Raw genomic sequence first — 16,235 nt, 5'->3', positions numbered from 1 at the left:
AAAATATCTATCATTAGATATCCATACTGTCTATGTTAATTGCATAGTAATCCACTTATAGATAAACAAGTAAGAGCGCTACTTTAGGATGTGCCGAACTTTTATGTCCTTCACCAAATTATACTTTTAAATAAAAATTAAAAAAAAGAACAAGTAAGAGAGCTATATTCGGCTGTGCTGAATCTTATACACCCTTCACCAAATTATACTTTAAAATAAAAATTTTAATTATTTTTAGTAAACAAAATTAAATTTTTTTCCAGTTGTTTTTTCGAAATTGTTTTTTAATTTTTTTTTCTAAATTTTAAAAAAAAAATTTTTCTAATTTAAAAAAAAAATTTAATTTTTAAATTTTTTTTTTAATATTTAGTGAAAAAAATTGTTTTGTGAAAAAAAAAATTCGGGTTCAAAAATATTTTTTCCGATATTGACCCATTGTAGGTCCAAGTTACTATGGTCTTATATACGTCGTTGCACAGGTCTTTGAAATATCTATCATTAGATATCCATATTGTCTATATTAAAGATTTTGTAATCCAGATATTGGTCAAAAATAGGTAAAAAATCGAGGTTGTCCTGGTTTTTTCCTTATATCTCAGCCATTTGTGGACCGATTTTCTCGATTTTAAATAACAACCGAGCCGGAAGAGTTTCGGAGATATGATGTATGAATCGTGTATGTAAGTTATTTGGGGGCTTCGGAAAGTTGATTTCAACACACAGACGGACATGGCTATATCGACTCCGCTATCTATAACCATCAAGAATATATATACTTTGTGGGGTCGCAAATGAAAAATGTAGAAATTACAAAGGGAATGACAAACTTATATGTATATACCCTTGCCACTCATGGTGAAAGGTATAAAAATTAATTTAAATTATAACAAAATTTTATAAAATTTTTTTTTTCAATTACACAGTGCAACAGTGAAAAAAAAACACACGATCACGACTATATAGGTTCGACTCTACTACCAAAGGGTAGTAAAACCCTATACTCAGTTTGTCCATTTTGGTGACCGTTTTTTTTTTATGGGCCCCCAAAGTTTCTGAAAATCAGTTGGGCCTCTAAAAAAGGTGTCATCAGTTTTTGGTTAACAGCTAATTCAGACTTTGTGATACGGATTAAATTTATATGGCAATAATATAGCTAAGATTCCGCCAAATAAATTATGTTCCAATTTTTTTTTCCAAAAAATAGCTTTTTGTGTACTTTTGTTGAAAAAATATAGGAAGAAATTTTTTTTTTTACTTTTTTTCTAATAACTTCCAGGGCCTCCTAATTTTTCACTAACAATATTTAGCAAAGTTGTAGCTACGGTAAAGTTGAACAAGTCTTGAGAACATATCAATGCATTCTGAACGTGTTTAGTCACTCTAAATAGCACATAAAGATCACTTTGTACCTTAACAATTTTCGTTTTTACAAATTTTTTACGCCAAAACAAAGATTTTTTGTTAAAATAGTATGATCAAGTCCACACTCCTATGTTGTGCTGTATTATTTACTCGGCTGAGGTGTTCGGAATGGGGATCAGTGGGTGGACCCTCAATGTCACACATTTAAAAACAAAATCGTCAAAAAGCCATTTATGATCCGAATGAGCTGAAATTTAAAATGTAGTTAGTCGTTGAGAAGGTCGACAAAAATATGCTTTTATCTGTAGGTATCTCTTTTAGTTCAAGAGATATTTAAGTTTAATTTTTTTTTTAATTTGGCTCGATCTTATTTTTGTATTTTATATATGATGGGCCTACGAAAGGTCAAAATTTGTTTTTTATATACGACGTATATTTGCGACAAAATTCTAAAGAAAATAAAATAAACCTGATAACAATTATTTCGTCCCTATAAAAAGTTACACGCATCCAAAGTTGAAGCATCTTTTTATATATTTCAACTTTGTATGTGTGTGTTTTTTAAGTTTTTTCCCAAAAAAGTCCCCATATTTTTTCTTTTATAAAAACCTAATTTTCTTCGTGGCTATATACATTTTTTTATGATCTGGAAAGGGAACGTAATGCCAAAATGTATCAAGTAAAATTTGACTAACTTAAGCGGACATTGTACCCCCAGCCCTATCCAAACTTGGCCAATTTTGAAACAAAATTTTAGGTTTGAGTAAAAAATTCTAAAAACGCAAATTACCGATCCTCAAAAGCTCGTCATATTTGTATAGCCCTATATAAGGTTTATATATATGCAAAAGTTTTTACTATCATACTGTAAATAACGTCAAAGTGGGCTATTTTCTAAAAAAAACTCAGTTTTTGGAACACATTTTTCCCGTTTTAGGAATTTCGATGTTTGAAAACAAAGAATGGCAACATTAGTGATGCCATTGACTTAAGAACATTTAGATCGATGTTACTTCCAAATTTTATTGGGATATCTGTAACTGTTAAAATTTTACTTTAATTCAAAGTTTTTATTTTTCTTGATGGAAAATCACCATTTTATAATATAGTTAGTTTTTAAGGTAAAATACGTCCGAAAAAACACAAAATTTATTCATTTCACTAAAATGTCAATCTTCAAGTCATAAGGTTTCCACCGATATCAAAAATTTATATAAAAAGCTTATATTTACTCATCAGAAGCTCCACAAACCTTGCCCACTTTCAAAAATTTTGATGTTTTTTCATATCTTGCATCAAGCCGGTCTTGAGTGATCAAGATTGGATAAAGTGATGCGCCCGGATCATACCAATAATGATTTGCCCATTCTTCGTTATTCCAGTACAATAGAGAAGTATACACTCGAACATAAATTTTTAACAAAAAATTTTTGTTTTAGAGTCAAAAAATAGTAAAAAAAACTAAAATTTTTAAGCTACAAAGTGATTTTGACAGCTATTTAGAATACCTAGATATGTTCGGATTGCATTGATATGTTCACAAGAGTTATTCAGATTTACCGTAGCTACAACTTTGCAAAATATTGTTATTGAAAAATTAGGAGTCCCTGGAAGTTATACTAAAAAAAGTAAAAAAAAAATTTTTCTTCCTATATTTTTTCAACAAAAGTAGGGTCACAATTTATTTTTAAAATATCACCTATATTGGCGATAAAATTCTAAATAAAATGAAAACAACTTGCTAACAGTTATCTCTTCCCTATAAAAAGTTATACACATCCAAAATTGCAACTGGTAAAAAGGGCCGTATTTTTTAAATTTTTTACCAAAAAAGCCCATATATTTTTTCTTATGTAGAAAAAAAATTTCTTCGGAACTATATGAAATTTTTCTATGATCCAGAAAGACAACTTAATGCAAAAGCGTGTAAAGAAAAATTTGACTCACTTAAGCGGATATATCACCCCCCAGTCCTATCCAAACTGGGGTAATTTAAAAAAAAAAAATTCGTTTTGAGTAAAAAATTCTAAAAAGGCAAAGCACCGATCCACGAAAAATCTCCATATTTGTATAACCCCAAGTATTTTTACTATCACACGGTAAATAACGTCACAGTAGGCACTTTTCTAAAAAAACTCAGTTTTTGGAACATATTTTCCCCGTTTTAGGAATTTTGGTATTTGAAAATAAAAAATTCCAAAAATTCTAATGCCATTGATTTAAGGATACTTGATTCTATATTGGTTCCAAATTTTGTTATGATATCTTTAATAGTTAAAATTTTACATTTATTCAAATTTTATATTTTTATTCGTGGAAAATCACCATATGAAAATTTTTTTAGTTTTTAAGGTAAATGAAGTCCAAAATTTTGTAAAATTATTTAATTTTACTAAAATATCAATCCTCAAGTCATAATGTTTTCAAGAGTATCAAATACTTTAATAAAAAGCCTTTATTTACTCTTCAGAAGTTCCATAAACCTTGTCCCCTTTGAAAATAGTGTACGTTTGTTCATGTGCTTTCAGCTCAAACCATGTAAAATTTCGTAAAAATATCTGCGATAGTTCCCAAGATACCGAATTATTTCCCAAAAAAAACGTTTTTAAACCACTGTGCCTCGGCTTATATTTCTGAAGAATGACGTTGGCCTACGCCATCATCGTCAACGCGAACACAAAGGTTGATTATTACAAACTTCTTTTAATCTGAATTGTGTGATATGGCCACCAGCGACATGTGCTTGCAACAGATTAGTTCGAATCTGTATTAAATTTCTCAAATGATATTATTGACGACATAGTTTTGCCTTTTGAATCCCATCTTTCTTTATTTTGTGCAACATCTTTCTTTATTTTGTGCAAACATTTGTGTAACGTTCATATCCGTATCTCTGGGACAGTGCAGATCATGACGGAGATCTGTTTCTACGAATTAGTAAAGCGAGACAATAACACAGAAGGTGTTGCACCGAATATGAGGTAGACATGTTGTGTATATCAATAGATTAGGGATTTTATCTGACAGAGATTTTTTGTAGTGCTTGACGTGTAGATTCTATATATGTAATTGTTTTAAAATCGGAACCCAAACGAAGAAATATGATCGTTTTAAAAAATTAACATACCCAAGGTGTCCTACTTTGGGTACCGCTGGCCGCGCTCCTTGTTAGTCCAGGAGGTCCAAATTCAAAACATAAACTCGACAATACTTTCTCTTTCCGCGTGTGAAATTTTCGAAATAACCGTGTAGAAGTTACAGATTTATTTCCCTCTTTTTTTTCGATACCACTGTGCAGTACTCAATAACTATACCCCTAATAAGTCTTATCGATTTCCTGGCAAAAGCCAAGAGAGTCATGGCCATTCTCTAGCCAGCGAGGGCCAGAGCATTCTGGATATTCCATAAGTGTAAATAGTAAACCACTTCCTCCTCTAAATAATTGAGAAATAAGTAAATTGAGATAAAGATAAAATTTCCAAATTAAAGAATTCCAAATTTTTCAAAATCACTAGTTTTAAGAAATCGATATTTCTAGTTGTTTTCAGCAGTGAGTAATACAAAACGTAACACTTGTTTGTTCAAATATCATTTCAATTGTGTGAATGAACTTTTTTCCCAAGCTTTAATTTGTTTAATAAACAAACTGATTAAATTTTGAAATAATTATTTTATTGTCTAAAGGTCAATTTTTGTCAGACCCACTTGCTGTAAACAAATACGAATTTAGCACAAGAACTTAAGTCATTAATGAGCCATTGGTGTGGCATTGCTACAATGTCTGATGCTGCAAAGAATCTGTGTACAAGCGGTCGTGCAAATCAAACATGTACTAGACATTTACAGATAAGAAGTTCAGTTGTCCGATTAATCATGTTAAAGAGAGCAAGACTAACATAAAATTTAAAAGATTTTGAAAACATTAAAGCATTTGTAAACAAGATGTATAGGGAGTTAGTTGTTTAATAAATTCATTTGGAAAACAAAATAGAAACGCCAAGAAATGCTAGAAAACATTGAATTGGATGCTGAAACAAAAGCCGGCCTTAAAGCAGCTGATAATTATTACTGCTGCTTTCTAAATGAGGCGGTGAAACTACAGGATTTTAAAGAAAATACAGATGAACGTAGACTAAAAACTATACCTCAGTTTTTTAAAGAATGTTGCCAAAAATACAAAGATTTACCGGCTTTGGCCTATGAAACTGCGGCAGAGGACTCCAACTATAGCAAATGGTCTACCATTAGTTATGCTGAGTATGAGCAGAAGGTTGAACAGGCTGCTTTGCTTTTGCTACATCTGGGTGTTCAACCTCGCTCTACCGTGGCCATATTGGCATTTAATTGTCCCGAATGGTTTTATGTGGAATTGGGTGCTATACGTATTGGAGCTGTGGTGGCTGGTATTTATACCAGCAATTCAGCAGAGGCTGTTTGTCATGTCTTGGAAACATCAGAGGCCTCCGTGTGTTTAGTGGATGATGCTCAACAAATGTCCAAAGTTCGTGGAATTAAATCGCGTTTGCAGCATTTGAATGCCGTTGTTCAATTACATGGTCCTTTTGAAGAGTTTGTTGGCACTGAGCAGGGCTATTACCGCTGGAAGGATTTGTTTGATATGCAGTTTAGTTCATCACTACGTGAAGAAATAGTATTACGCGAAAGTAATGTGGTGGCCAATGAATGTGCCTTGTTAATATTTACTGTAAGTTTTATTAATTTTAATCACATGAATTATTTGATCGATACTTTGCTTCCATTTTCCAGTCTGGCACCGTTGGCATGCCCAAAGGCGTTATGATCTCACATGAGAATCTATTATACTGCGCTCATGCCTTCGTTGCATCGCTGCATCTTATCCAAGACACACAAGAAACAGCCGTCACCTATTTGCCCTTAAATCATATTGCCGCCCAAATCTTTGATATATTTATAGCCATAGAGAATGGTTTTCTCATGTACTTTGCTGATCGTAATGCTCTTAAAGGCTCCTTGGCTAAAACCTATGGCAAAGCTAATGCCACTATACTGATTGGTGTGCCACGCGTGTTTGAGAAGATGCAAGAGAAAGTCATACAAGTAGAAGCTAACTCTTCGCGATTTTCAAAGTTTCTAATGAATACGGGCCGTAGCCTAATGGCCAGTTATCATTTGGACAAAATGGCAAATAAATCTGCTTCAGAACTTAAGTACTTTCTGGCTTCTAAAATTGTTAACAAAATCAAACTGGCCATGGGTTTGGGTCATGTGAAATGGTGCTTTGTGGGTGGAGCACCCCTAACGGAGGAGACAAAGAAATTCTTTTTGAGTTTAGACTTGCCTTTGCTAGATGTTTTTGGCATGTCAGAAACTGGAGGGCCTGTGACCTATAATTTGGATAGACCAAATCTGAAGACTGTGGGAAAACCCATAAAAGGAGTGGAAATTAAAATCGATAATTCGAAGGAAAATGGGGAAGGAGAGGTTTGCTAATAGATTTTACTTAAAAAGTAATAAATATTTAATAACCAGATTTAATATAGATTTTGATCAGAGGCCGCTGCAATTTTATGGGTTACCTAAAAGACACTGAGAAAACTTTGGAGACATTGACTGCAGATGGCTGGCTTAGAACTGGTGATATGGGTTATGTGGATGGTCAACAAAATCTTTATATAAGTGGACGCTTAAAGGAATTAATTATCACAGCAGGCGGAGAAAATATTCCCCCAGTTCATATAGAAGAGCTGATTAAAGACGAATTGCCTTGCGTTAGCAATGCCGTGGTTATTGGTGATCACAAGAAATTTCTAACAGTGTTATTAACTTTAAAGGTTTGTACATTTATTTATATATCAAATATATTCCAGTTCAGTTCTAGTTCAGTTCAATTTCAGTTCTAGTTCAGATTCTAGTTCAGATTCTAGTTCAGATTCTAGTTCAGATTCTAGTTCAGATTCTAGTTCAGATTCTAGTTCAGATTCTAGTTCAGATTCTAGTTCAGATTCTAGTTCAGATTCTAGTTCAGATTCTAGTTCAGAGTCTAGTTCAGATTCTAGTTCAGATTCTAGTTCAGATTCTAGTTCAGAGTCTAGTTCAGATTCTAGTTCAGATTCTAGTTCAGATTCTAGTTCAGATTCTAAATCAGATTCTAGTTCAGATTCTAGTTCAGATTCTAGTTCAGCTTCTAGTTCAGATTCTAGTTCAGATTCTAGTTCAGATTCTAGTTCAGATTCTAGTTCAGATTCTAGTTCAGATTCTAGTTCAGATTCTAGTTCAGATTCTAAATCAGATTCTAGTTCAGATTCTAGTTCAGATTCTAGTTCAGATTCTAAATCAGATTCTAGTTCAGATTCTAGTTCAGATTCTAGTTCAGATTCTAGTTCAGATTCTAGTTCAGCTTCTAGTTCAGAGTCTAGTTCAGATTCTAGTTCTGATTCTAGTTCAGATTCTAGTTCAGATTCTAGTTCAGATTCTAGTTCAGATTCTAGTTCAGATTCTAGTTCAGATTCTAGTTCAGATTCTAGTTCAGATTCTAGTTCAGATTCTAGTTCAGCTTCTAGTTCAGATTCTAGTTCAGATTCTAGTTCAGATTCTAGTTCAGAGTCTAGTTCAGATTCTAGTTCTGATTCTAGTTCAGATTCTAGTTCAGATTCTAGTTCAGATTCTAGTTCACATTCTAGTTCAGAGTCTAGTTCAGATTCTAGCTCAGATTCTAGTTCAGATTCTAGTTCAGATTCTAGTTCAGATTCTAGCTCAGATTCTAGTTCAGATTCTAGTTCAGATTCTAGTTCAGATTCTAGTTCAGATTCTAAATCAGATTCTAGTTCAGATTCTAGTTCAGATTCTAGTTCAGATTCTAGTTCAGCTTCTAGTTCAGATTCTAGTTCAGATTCTAGTTCAGATTCTAGTTCAGATTCTAGTTCAGATTCTAGTTCAGATTCTAGTTCAGATTCTAGTTCAGATTCTAGTTCAGTTCTAGTTCAGTTCTAGTTCAGTTCTAGTTCAGTTCTAGTTCAGTTCTAGTTCAGTTCTAGTTCAGTTCTAGTTCAGTTCTAGTTCAGTTCTAGTTCAGTTCTAGTTCAGTTCTAGTTCAGTTCTAGTTCAGTTCTAGTTCAGTTCTAGTTCAGTTCTAGTTCAGTTCTAGTTCAGTTCTAGTTCAGTTCTAGTTCAGTTCTAGTTCAGTTCTAGTTCAGTTCTAGTTCAGTTCAGTTCTAGTTCAGTTCAGTTCAGTTCAGTTCAGTTCAGTTCAGTTCTAGTTCTAGTTCTAGTTCTAGTTCTAGTTCAGTTCTAGTTCAGTTCTAGTTCAGTTCTAGTTCAGTTCTAGTTCAGTTCTAGTTCAGTTCTAGTTCAGTTCTAGTTCAGTTCTAGTTCAGTTCTAGTTCAGTTCTAGTTCAGTTCTAGTTCAGTTCTAGTTCAGTTCTAGTTCAGTTCTAGTTCAGTTCTAGTTCAGTTCTAGTTCAGTTCTAGTTCAGTTCTAGTTCAGTTCTAGTTCAGTTCTAGTTCAGTTCTAGTTCAGTTCTAGTTCAGTTCTAGTTCAGTTCTAGTTCAGTTCTAGTTCAGTTCTAGTTCAGTTCTAGTTCAGTTCTAGTTCAGTTCTAGTTCAGTTCTAGTTCAGTTCTAGTTCAGTTCTAGTTCAGTTCTAGTTCAGTTCTAGTTCAGTTCTAGTTCAGTTCTAGTTCAGTTCTAGTTCAGTTCTAGTTCAGTTCTAGTTCAGTTCTAGTTCAGTTCTAGTTCAGTTCTAGTTCAGTTCTAGTTCAGTTCTAGTTCAGTTCTAGTTCAGTTCTAGTTCAGTTCTAGTTCAGTTCTAGTTCAGTTCTAGTTCAGTTCTAGTTCAGTTCTAGTTCAGTTCTAGTTCAGTTCTAGTTCAGTTCTAGTTCAGTTCTAGTTCAGTTCTAGTTCAGTTCTAGTTCAGTTCTAGTTCAGTTCTAGTTCAGTTCTAGTTCAGTTCTAGTTCAGTTCTAGTTCAGTTCTAGTTCAGTTCTAGTTCAGTTCTAGTTCAGTTCTAGTTCAGTTCTAGTTCAGTTCTAGTTCAGTTCTAGTTCAGTTCTAGTTCAGTTCTAGTTCAGTTCTAGTTCAGTTCTAGTTCAGTTCTAGTTCAGTTCTAGTTCAGTTCTAGTTCAGTTCTAGTTCAGTTCTAGTTCAGTTCTAGTTCAGTTCTAGTTCAGTTCTAGTTCAGTTCTAGTTCAGTTCTAGTTCAGTTCTAGTTCAGTTCTAGTTCAGTTCTAGTTCAGTTCTAGTTCAGTTCTAGTTCAGTTCTAGTTCAGTTCTAGTTCAGTTCTAGTTCAGTTCTAGTTCAGTTCTAGTTCAGTTCTAGTTCAGTTCTAGTTCAGTTCTAGTTCAGTTCTAGTTCAGTTCTAGTTCAGTTCTAGTTCAGTTCTAGTTCAGTTCTAGTTCAGTTCTAGTTCAGTTCTAGTTCAGTTCTAGTTCAGTTCTAGTTCAGTTCTAGTTCAGTTCTAGTTCAGTTCTAGTTCAGTTCTAGTTCAGTTCTAGTTCAGTTCTAGTTCAGTTCTAGTTCAGTTCTAGTTCAGTTCTAGTTCAGTTCTAGTTCAGTTCTAGTTCAGTTCTAGTTCAGTTCTAGTTCAGTTCTAGTTCAGTTCTAGTTCAGTTCTAGTTCAGTTCTAGTTCAGTTCTAGTTCAGTTCTAGTTCAGTTCTAGTTCAGTTCTAGTTCAGTTCTAGTTCAGTTCTAGTTCAGTTCTAGTTCAGTTCTAGTTCAGTTCTAGTTCAGTTCTAGTTCAGTTCTAGTTCAGTTCTAGTTCAGTTCTAGTTCAGTTCTAGTTCAGTTCTAGTTCAGTTCTAGTTCAGTTCTAGTTCAGTTCTAGTTCAGTTCTAGTTCAGTTCTAGTTCAGTTCTAGTTCAGTTCTAGTTCAGTTCTAGTTCAGTTCTAGTTCAGTTCTAGTTCAGTTCTAGTTCAGTTCTAGTTCAGTTCTAGTTCAGTTCTAGTTCAGTTCTAGTTCAGTTCTAGTTCAGTTCTAGTTCAGTTCTAGTTCAGTTCTAGTTCAGTTCTAGTTCAGTTCTAGTTCAGTTCTAGTTCAGTTCTAGTTCAGTTCTAGTTCAGTTCTAGTTCAGTTCTAGTTCAGTTCTAGTTCAGTTCTAGTTCAGTTCTAGTTCAGTTCTAGTTCAGTTCTAGTTCAGTTCTAGTTCAGTTCTAGTTCAGTTCTAGTTCAGTTCTAGTTCAGTTCTAGTTCAGTTCTAGTTCAGTTCTAGTTCAGTTCTAGTTCAGTTCTAGTTCAGTTCTAGTTCAGTTCTAGTTCAGTTCTAGTTCAGTTCTAGTTCAGTTCTAGTTCAGTTCTAGTTCAGTTCTAGTTCAGTTCTAGTTCAGTTCTAGTTCAGTTCTAGTTCAGTTCTAGTTCAGTTCTAGTTCAGTTCTAGTTCAGTTCTAGTTCAGTTCTAGTTCAGTTCTAGTTCAGTTCTAGTTCAGTTCTAGTTCAGTTCTAGTTCAGTTCTAGTTCAGTTCTAGTTCAGTTCTAGTTCAGTTCTAGTTCAGTTCTAGTTCAGTTCTAGTTCAGTTCTAGTTCAGTTCTAGTTCAGTTCTAGTTCAGTTCTAGTTCAGTTCTAGTTCAGTTCTAGTTCAGTTCTAGTTCAGTTCTAGTTCAGTTCTAGTTCAGTTCTAGTTCAGTTCTAGTTCAGTTCTAGTTCAGTTCTAGTTCAGTTCTAGTTCAGTTCTAGTTCAGTTCTAGTTCAGTTCTAGTTCAGTTCTAGTTCAGTTCTAGTTCAGTTCTAGTTCAGTTCTAGTTCAGTTCTAGTTCAGTTCTAGTTCAGTTCTAGTTCAGTTCTAGTTCAGTTCTAGTTCAGTTCTAGTTCAGTTCTAGTTCAGTTCTAGTTCAGTTCTAGTTCAGTTCTAGTTCAGTTCTAGTTCAGTTCTAGTTCAGTTCTAGTTCAGTTCTAGTTCAGTTCTAGTTCAGTTCTAGTTCAGTTCTAGTTCAGTTCTAGTTCAGTTCTAGTTCAGTTCTAGTTCAGTTCTAGTTCAGTTCTAGTTCAGTTCTAGTTCAGTTCTAGTTCAGTTCTAGTTCAGTTCTAGTTCAGTTCTAGTTCAGTTCTAGTTCAGTTCTAGTTCAGTTCTAGTTCAGTTCTAGTTCAGTTCTAGTTCAGTTCTAGTTCAGTTCTAGTTCAGTTCTAGTTCAGTTCTAGTTCAGTTCTAGTTCAGTTCTAGTTCAGTTCTAGTTCAGTTCTAGTTCAGTTCTAGTTCAGTTCTAGTTCAGTTCTAGTTCAGTTCTAGTTCAGTTCTAGTTCAGTTCTAGTTCAGTTCTAGTTCAGTTCTAGTTCAGTTCTAGTTCAGTTCTAGTTCAGTTCTAGTTCAGTTCTAGTTCAGTTCTAGTTCAGTTCTAGTTCAGTTCTAGTTCAGTTCTAGTTCAGTTCTAGTTCAGTTCTAGTTCAGTTCTAGTTCAGTTCTAGTTCAGTTCTAGTTCAGTTCTAGTTCAGTTCTAGTTCAGTTCTAGTTCAGTTCTAGTTCAGTTCTAGTTCAGTTCTAGTTCAGTTCTAGTTCAGTTCTAGTTCAGTTCTAGTTCAGTTCTAGTTCAGTTCTAGTTCAGTTCTAGTTCAGTTCTAGTTCAGTTCTAGTTCAGTTCTAGTTCAGTTCTAGTTCAGTTCTAGTTCAGTTCTAGTTCAGTTCTAGTTCAGTTCTAGTTCAGTTCTAGTTCAGTTCTAGTTCAGTTCTAGTTCAGTTCTAGTTCAGTTCTAGTTCAGTTCTAGTTCAGTTCTAGTTCAGTTCTAGTTCAGTTCTAGTTCAGTTCTAGTTCAGTTCTAGTTCAGTTCTAGTTCAGTTCTAGTTCAGTTCTAGTTCAGTTCTAGTTCAGTTCTAGTTCAGTTCTAGTTCAGTTCTAGTTCAGTTCTAGTTCAGTTCTAGTTCAGTTCTAGTTCAGTTCTAGTTCAGTTCTAGTTCAGTTCTAGTTCAGTTCTAGTTCAGTTCTAGTTCAGTTCTAGTTCAGTTCTAGTTCAGTTCTAGTTCAGTTCTAGTTCAGTTCTAGTTCAGTTCTAGTTCAGTTCTAGTTCAGTTCTAGTTCAGTTCTAGTTCAGTTCTAGTTCAGTTCTAGTTCAGTTCTAGTTCAGTTCTAGTTCAGTTCTAGTTCAGTTCTAGTTCAGTTCTAGTTCAGTTCTAGTTCAGTTCTAGTTCAGTTCTAGTTCAGTTCTAGTTCAGTTCTAGTTCAGTTCTAGTTCAGTTCTAGTTCAGTTCTAGTTCAGTTCTAGTTCAGTTCTAGTTCAGTTCTAGTTCAGTTCTAGTTCAGTTCTAGTTCAGTTCTAGTTCAGTTCTAGTTCAGTTCTAGTTCAGTTCTAGTTCAGTTCTAGTTCAGTTCTAGTTCAGTTCTAGTTCAGTTCTAGTTCAGGTTCTAGTTCAGGTTCTAGTTCAGGTTCTAGTTCAGGTTCTAGTTCAGGTTCTAGTTCAGGTTCTAGTTCAGATTCTAGTTCAGATTCTAGTTCAGATTCTAGTTCAGGTTCTAGTTCAGGTTCTAGTTCAGGTTCTAGTTCAGGTTCTAGTTCAGGTTCTAGTTCAGATTCTAGTTCAGATTCTAGTTCAGATTCTAGTTCAGATTCTAGTTCAGATTCTAGTTCAGATTCTAGTTCAGATTGTAGTTCAGATTCTAGTTCAGATTCTAGTTCAGATTCTAGTTCAGATTCTAGTTCAGATTCTAGTTCAGATTCTAGTTCAGATTCTAGTTCAGATTCTAGTTCAGATTGTAGTTCAGATTCTAGTTCAGATTCTAGTTCAGATTCTAGTTCAGATTGTAGTTCAGATTCTAGTTCAGATTCTAGTTCAGATTCTAGTTCAGATTCTAGTTCAGATTCTAGTTCAGATTCTAGTTCAGATTCTAGTTCAGATTCTAGTTCAGATTCTAGTTCAGATTCTAGTTCAGATTCTAGTTCAGATTCTAGTTCAGATTCTAGTTCAGATTCTAGTTCAGATTCTAGTTCAGATTCTAGTTCAGATTCTAGTTCAGATTCTAGTTCAGATTCTAGTTCAGATTCTAGTTCAGATTCTAGTTCAGATTCTAGTTCAGATTCTAGTTCAGATTCTAGTTCAGATTCTAGTTCAGATTCTAGTTCAGATTGTAGTTCAGATTCTAGTTCAGGTACTATTGCATGTTCGAGTTTACGTTCTAGTTCAGGTTCTAGTTTACTAAAAAATGATTTCTATATCTTCCAGACTGATATTAATCCCGAAACTGGTTATCCCATGGATAGCTTAAGACCTGAGGCAATACAATGGCTACAATCTCTAGATTTACATTATATCCATCTCTCAGAAGTACTCAATATCAAAATGCCTGAGAATTTGAAAAACTTTGATCCCAATACGGTGGAAATCAATTGTGATCCTAAGGTATGGAAGGCTTTGGAGGAAGGCATTAAACGATACAATAATCATGCCATTTCAAATGCCCAAAAGATACAATATTTTTCAGTTTTGCCACATGATTTTTCCATACCCACTAATGAATTAGGTAAGTTTGTTATGCCGGGAAATACATTGAAAAAGTTGTTTAAATTGTTTTTATTGTTTCAGGTCCCACTTTAAAGATTAAAAGAAATGTTGTTCATAAGAAATATAACAAATTTATAGAGAAAATGTACGAGAAATAATTATTTAAATTTATTGTTTTGTATGTAATTTATAAGGTGTTCAAAATAAAAGAATTTTGCTTATTTATTTGCCATTATTTAATTCCTCAATTATGTTAAAGATTTATTGTAACTCTATTACAGTTTTGATTTAATTATGGTTTAAAATACAAATGAGTTTTTAATTGCCGATTGTTTTTTTTTCTTTTTGTTTTTCGTATATTTGTATGCTTCCTTAGTCTGCTTCTTGCTGACTTTTGTACAAATTAAACTTAATTTTTTAACAATTTGCCAAGAAACTAAATTTTTTTTCGCAAAAGAATGAAATAGAAATCCCCCAACAAACTTGTAATCTTTATAGTATAATTCTTTGTGATTGAAAGAAAAAAGACTAGATTTTTACTTTCAGCAATTGAAGAACAGTGGGGTGGGGGAGGGCCAAATTTCAAATCTTGGGTGCCTCAATAGACTAGATAATAGTGTGCTGGACTATCTGTCTGAGGGTTGCGGGTTCGATTCCCGCCAAGGAGTCCAGGTGTTTCTGCAGACAAGCCAAATAGCTTCGAAGTTTGAGTTTGTTAAAAAAATAGTCTTCTTATATACAAGAATAGTTCAGTTTATCAGACCCACTGTTCAATTTAAAAAGAATAAAGTAACATAGCCATAAAAAATCCAAGCAAAACAAACAATTTCCAAAAAAAAAGAAGAAGAAAATTGTAGGATAAAACTTTTTTGTTGAAGCTAAGAAAATGCTAAAGAAAATCTTTCAACAACTTTATTTACTCAAGTATTGCAAAGTAAGAGTGTAAGTATGCATGTTTAATGCCGGGGCAATAGAGGGCGTGAGGAGCAACAAAAACTAAAATCTCAGTCCATTGTTAAATAGTTAAAAAATAAAAAAGAAACGGAAACAAACAGGCAACTTTTCTTTTCAATTTTTGTGTAGAGTTTTCTTACAACATTTCAACCCTGCAGCAGCAATTGTTGCAACATTAAGAAAATTGGGCATATTGCCAATTGCAGGCCTACTGCAACATTGGCTGTATAAAATGGAATAAATGAATGAATGACTGAGTGAGTGAAAGAACTAAATGTAAGTAAATATGTAAAAGAACATGTTAACAAATTTCACTTACTAAACATCATATAAAATTGCACAATTTGAAAGAAAAATACCAGTTAAATTTCTGGTATTTTCAACAAATTAAAAATATACATGGTTTTTATTGTATGTATTTGCTCAAGAAAACTCACTCATTTAATTTTTTTAATAATAGGGTTTTAAAAAATAGTTGTTAAGGGTTTCATGTAAGCTTGATGATTGTTGGTGCTGGCTGCAGCAAGTAAATAAAAGAGTTAATTTAAAATTTGATTATGAGTTATATTTTGGAAAATCAAAAAAAACAAGTTCATCATTTATATTTGTATTGTATTGAAATTAGGTTGAATTATGATGGCAAGGTTTGTAAAAGAAAAAAAGAAAAATTTAATAAATTAAATGCTTAATGAATTTAAAAAGAATCAATTAACAAACGACATTGTAAAAAATAGTTTTCTGCAGCATAGTAAAGTAATCAATAACTTTTCTCTTTTGGAAATGACTAAAGTTATTGATAAATTTTCTAGATAAAAACAAGTAATAGAGCTATATTCGGCTATGCCGAATCCTTCACGTAAGTATAACACTTGTAGTACATATCATCTTTGTACACTTTTCGATACCAAGTAAAGACCAGTATGCTCTACTGGAATACTGATCTAATAAAATCAAAATGAAGAAAGTCGGATAAATTTGGACCATCTGATATCAAAAAACTGAAGCAAGGTGGGTAAATGATGAATTTTGCGTTTTCAAATATGAATATCTCCTAATCTATAATAGATAATTGATAGATCCGTTAATGTTTTTATCGTGCTTGACGAGGATTCTTTAGAATCCAAACCAAGAAATAGAATCGTTTTAAAAATTTAACATACCGAGGTGACCTAATTTGTGATCCCCTGGCCACGTCCCTGGTGAGTCCATGAGGTCCAAACTCAAAGCTTGAACTGGACAAGACCTCCTCTTTGAGCATGTCAAATTTCATTCAAATTGGACTAAGCGTTTAGAAGTTGCGGATTTATTTTATTCTTCCAAACTACTCAAATATCAACAATATTGTGAAATTCATTGTCAATTGATGGGACGTATTATCCCAGTAGTCCCGAAAGGTTTAAGTTATTTGGGATATTGCACAGTGCGGCCAAAGGTAGAAAAATGTAAAAAATTGGTATATGGGTTAAAAGGTCTACATGGCCAGCCATCCAGACAGACTGATGGACAGACGGACATCGT

The 16,235-nt window shown here is 33.4% G+C and overlaps 1 protein-coding gene across 1 annotated transcript; it reads left to right on the top strand.

The window, feature by feature from the left end:
- The first annotated feature begins 5,361 nt into the window (after positions 1-5,361).
- On the top strand, positions 5,362-13,988 carry LOC135951744 (long-chain-fatty-acid--CoA ligase heimdall-like). Its single transcript, XM_065501443.1, has 5 exons — positions 5,362-6,067; positions 6,130-6,825; positions 6,885-7,175; positions 13,485-13,782; positions 13,845-13,988. Exons 1-5 carry the CDS (start codon positions 5,366-5,368, stop codon positions 13,919-13,921), a joined length of 2,064 nt encoding a protein of 687 aa, XP_065357515.1. The 5' UTR covers positions 5,362-5,365; the 3' UTR covers positions 13,922-13,988.
- Positions 13,989-16,235: the final 2,247 nt, after the last annotated feature.

Source organism: Calliphora vicina, chromosome 2 (genome assembly GCF_958450345.1).
Source record: "Calliphora vicina chromosome 2, idCalVici1.1, whole genome shotgun sequence".
NCBI lineage: Eukaryota > Metazoa > Arthropoda > Insecta > Diptera > Calliphoridae > Calliphora > Calliphora vicina.
The sequence above is the reverse complement of the archived record's forward strand: the minus strand, read 5'-3'. Positions and strand labels throughout refer to the sequence as shown.

Excerpts from the sequence above, each read along its gene's own strand:
- LOC135951744 (XM_065501443.1), top strand. The coding sequence starts at position 5,366 with ATGCTAGAAAACATTGAATTGGATGCTGAAACAAAAGCCGGCCTTAAA. Across the intron at positions 6,068-6,129 it reads GTGCCTTGTTAATATTTACT|TCTGGCACCGTTGGCATGCC; the intron begins GTAAGTTTTATT and ends TCCATTTTCCAG. Across the intron at positions 13,783-13,844 it reads CATACCCACTAATGAATTAG|GTCCCACTTTAAAGATTAAA; the intron begins GTAAGTTTGTTA and ends TTATTGTTTCAG.